At 49.1% G+C, this 3,310-nt stretch overlaps 1 protein-coding gene across 1 annotated transcript in view; it reads right to left on the bottom strand.

The window, feature by feature from the left end:
• Msrb2 (methionine sulfoxide reductase B2) overlaps window positions 1-3,310 on the bottom strand; it is a 21,517-nt gene that overhangs the window by 13,239 nt on the left and 4,968 nt on the right. Inside the window, exon 2 of the mRNA XM_005354675.2 lies at window positions 2,608-2,708. Coding sequence (XP_005354732.1) covers window positions 2,608-2,708 — 101 coding nt within the window. The remainder of the gene's footprint in view (window positions 1-2,607; window positions 2,709-3,310) is intronic.

Genomic DNA, 3,310 nt, shown 5'->3' with positions numbered 1-3,310 from the left:
GAGGAAGGAAGGAAGGAAGGAGAGAGGAAGGAAGGAAGGAAGGAAGGAAGGAAGGAAGGAAGGAAGGAAGGAAGGAAGGAAGGAAGACCCAGAAGCCAGAATTGAAATTTCTGCCTGCACAGGGGAAGGGAGCAGGGTCAGAAACAGGATGAACTTCAACATTGCCCAAGAGATTTCAAGTCTGTCTGGACCAGTGCCAGTCCCCTCTTATTTGATTGTTCGTTCTCACGTGCTAGAGGCAGAGAACATGTTTCAAAGGGATGGCTGCATGCAGGCAATCTTATTCAAGAGGAGGGGTCAGAGCAGATGAAAACAAACAAAAGAAGGTGAGGAGCCTGGGTTGGTGGCTCTGAGCACACAATCCCCAACAGGTCTACGGGTCAAGAGAAGAGACAATCTCCAAATTTTAGTGAGGCTGTGGCTGCCAGGAATGCACACGTGGGCTGCCTCATAGAGAAGATGCTGGGTCCGAACTGATGTCTCTACCCATTCTCTGAGGCTCGTGGTGTCCTTGGTAGCCTCAAGTCAATTAGAAGTCACAGGGCAAGAAAGCCGGTCTTCTTTCTGGGGCTCAAAGCATGGAGACCAGATCCAGAGGGCAGAGAAGAAGGACCTGAAAAACTAACTCCCCTTCTGTTGACATCTGACTCTTGGTTATGACTCAGCCAGGGTGCAAAATTCCTGGCTGCAAGCAATGCTAACATGCCACTACTGCCTGATAAATCTGCATAATATCTGAATTTTGATTAGGAGTCACCAATCAGAAGGCTTTGGGAGCCTCTCTTTCTTGGCCTAATGAAATTGACTGATGCTTACAGCTCTGCACAATTCTAGGAAGTTAAATGTGGAGCAACTGGAGGGGATCCACAACATTAGTTAAAATAATGGATGATGCTCATTTTGTAAAAGGGCCAAGTGCAAAGGATATTGTGCCATCTGCTTCAGAAGCCCGCAGATTGATCTCCTAAGCATCTGGCGGACTGTCTCCAGGCTCTCTGTGAACACCGAGCCCTGCCTGCCTGGTTCCTGGGAATGAGGCTAGTCTAAGGACATTCTGAGCCACACAGCCTCTCAGAGCATCGTGTGTTTCCCTTGTGCAGGTAACAGCAATGACAAACAGTCTCGTTCCCACCCACAGGAAGCTGGACAAAAACATAACTTAAAAAAAATTTCCCAAGAGTCAGTGAGGATCGCCAGCTCTTCTGGTGGCCGTGGCATCAGAGAAACTGAGGCTGTGATCAAAAAGACCAAAGCTGCCTGCACTTTGCATGGATACCAGTAGGGAAATACACTGGTCACACAACACTAAAGAACCGCTACGCAGCGGTCTGCCCATGGGATATACTTCAGAAATGAAAGCATCTCACAGGAACAGTGCAACAGCAAAACCACAGTGGCACCACTTGTCGTGAGCTCCAGAGCCAGCCCAGCGCTATCACCTGAGGGAGAGCAGAAGCTGAGACTATCCAGGGCACTTGGGGCGTCTGCCATGGACACACACCACTGTCACCTGAGGGAGGGCAGAAGCTGAGACTATCCAGGGCACTTGGGGCATCTGCCGTGGACACACACCACTGTCACCTGAGGGAGAGCAGAAGCTGAGACTATTCAGTGTACTTGGGGCGTCTGCCGAGGACACACACCACTCACCACCAGCTCTGTTTGGAATGCCTGCTCCAGCCAGCGGCAGAGCAAGTACCAGGAAAGGGAACCCCGGTGCACTGCCCTGAGGGAGAACATCGCAGAGGCGAACCAGGCAGGGCCTGAGCAAAGGACTCCTGGAGAAAGTGATCTGGGTTGGGTTGGGTCTCCGGGTTATAAAGACAGCTCAGCTGTTAAGAGCATTTCCTTGCTCTTCCAGAGGACCCAAGTTTGGTTCCCATAACCCACATCAGTGGTAGTTCACAACAGTCTGTAACTCCAGCTCCAGGGGATTCCCATGCCTTTCCAGGACTCTGAGGATACTCACACACATGTGGCATACATGCCCATGCGCGCCCGCAGACACACACACACACACACACATATTACATATATAACAGTAAATCTTAAAAGGAGGGTCTGAATTAATTATCAGGTCAAAAATGGCTGAAGGAAAGAAACCCAAGATGTAGGGGTCTCACAGGGAAGGCAGCAGAGCCCTTGATTGCTGTGAGGACAATGTGGCCATAGTGCAGGAGCCAGAGGAAGCATGGCTGCACCTGAGGCAGGAGCGCAGGGAGGGTCTCCTGCTGGGGGGACTCAGTTAGCATGTAAGTACTGTGCATTTACTTTGAAAGTGACAGTAAGCTTCCAAGATGTCCACTTTGTTCTCAAAAGACTCCTTTGGGGAGGGAAGGAGAAAGCAGGGAGAAGAGAGGGGTAGACAGAGCGAGATGGATGGAGGATGTTGGCCTGCTCAGCAGGGATGAGGCAGTGGAGCTTGGAGAGCCTGTGTGGCTCCAAAGGATGGAGAAGGATTCTTGTTTCTTCAGGTGGATGGAAACTGATGGCCTGACACAGAGACTGCCGGAGGCCGACCAGATTTTCACAGTGCACGAGAGGGTTTGTAGGCACCTCTGCTCCAACATCCCCTCCCCGAGACAATGACTATGTCATTCTGCTTACCGCTTCAGTTCCTTTCTCTCTGGTGACATGGAACTGCTCAGGGGTCAGTTTCTTCTGCCAGTCAGTCTTGCTTAGAGAGAGCTTGGACTTTGTAAGAGACTCTGCATTGTCAAGTAGGGAATTTGTTTTATTAAAATGAAGCATTGCCCCTCCCCCATTTTGGCTTGCATTATCACCTTGAATAATCCCAGCTCTTTCTCCTCTGTGGCTTCCTTCTTCATGGGAACCAGAAGGCTTAACAAGACATCAGTGCTGAGGAGAGAGCCAGTGGCCTGTCTGGTTCTCCTGGGGCATGACCCCAAAGAAGTGGCTCAAATAGGAGCTACAACCAAACAAATTCTCCACAGGTACCTTATAGTGAAAGTGGATTCTTCCTCCCATTTCTACATTAAAAATTTCAAGACTTTTCTTGGTTTAGTTTTACTTAGATAGTTTATAATATCCCATTTGCAGTAGGCACATTAGTCTTCCTGATCCTCTGACCCCTGCTGATCCTTCTGACCCCTCCTGATGCTTCTAGAATCTGTTGATTAACCACTTGACATCAAAAAAGCTTTTTGTGCCTCAGTTTCTTTTTTGCAAAATTTTAAAAAAATATTTACTTATTTATTATGTATACAATGTTCTGTCTGTGTGTATGCCTGCAGGCCAGAAGAGGGTACCAGACCCCTTTACAGATGGTTGTGAGCCACCATGTGGTTGC

The sequence above is a fragment of the Microtus ochrogaster genome, chromosome 16 (genome assembly GCF_000317375.1).
Source record: "Microtus ochrogaster isolate Prairie Vole_2 chromosome 16, MicOch1.0, whole genome shotgun sequence".
In the NCBI taxonomy this organism is placed as follows: Eukaryota; Metazoa; Chordata; class Mammalia; order Rodentia; family Cricetidae; genus Microtus; species Microtus ochrogaster.
The sequence above is the reverse complement of the archived record's forward strand: the minus strand, read 5'-3'. Positions and strand labels throughout refer to the sequence as shown.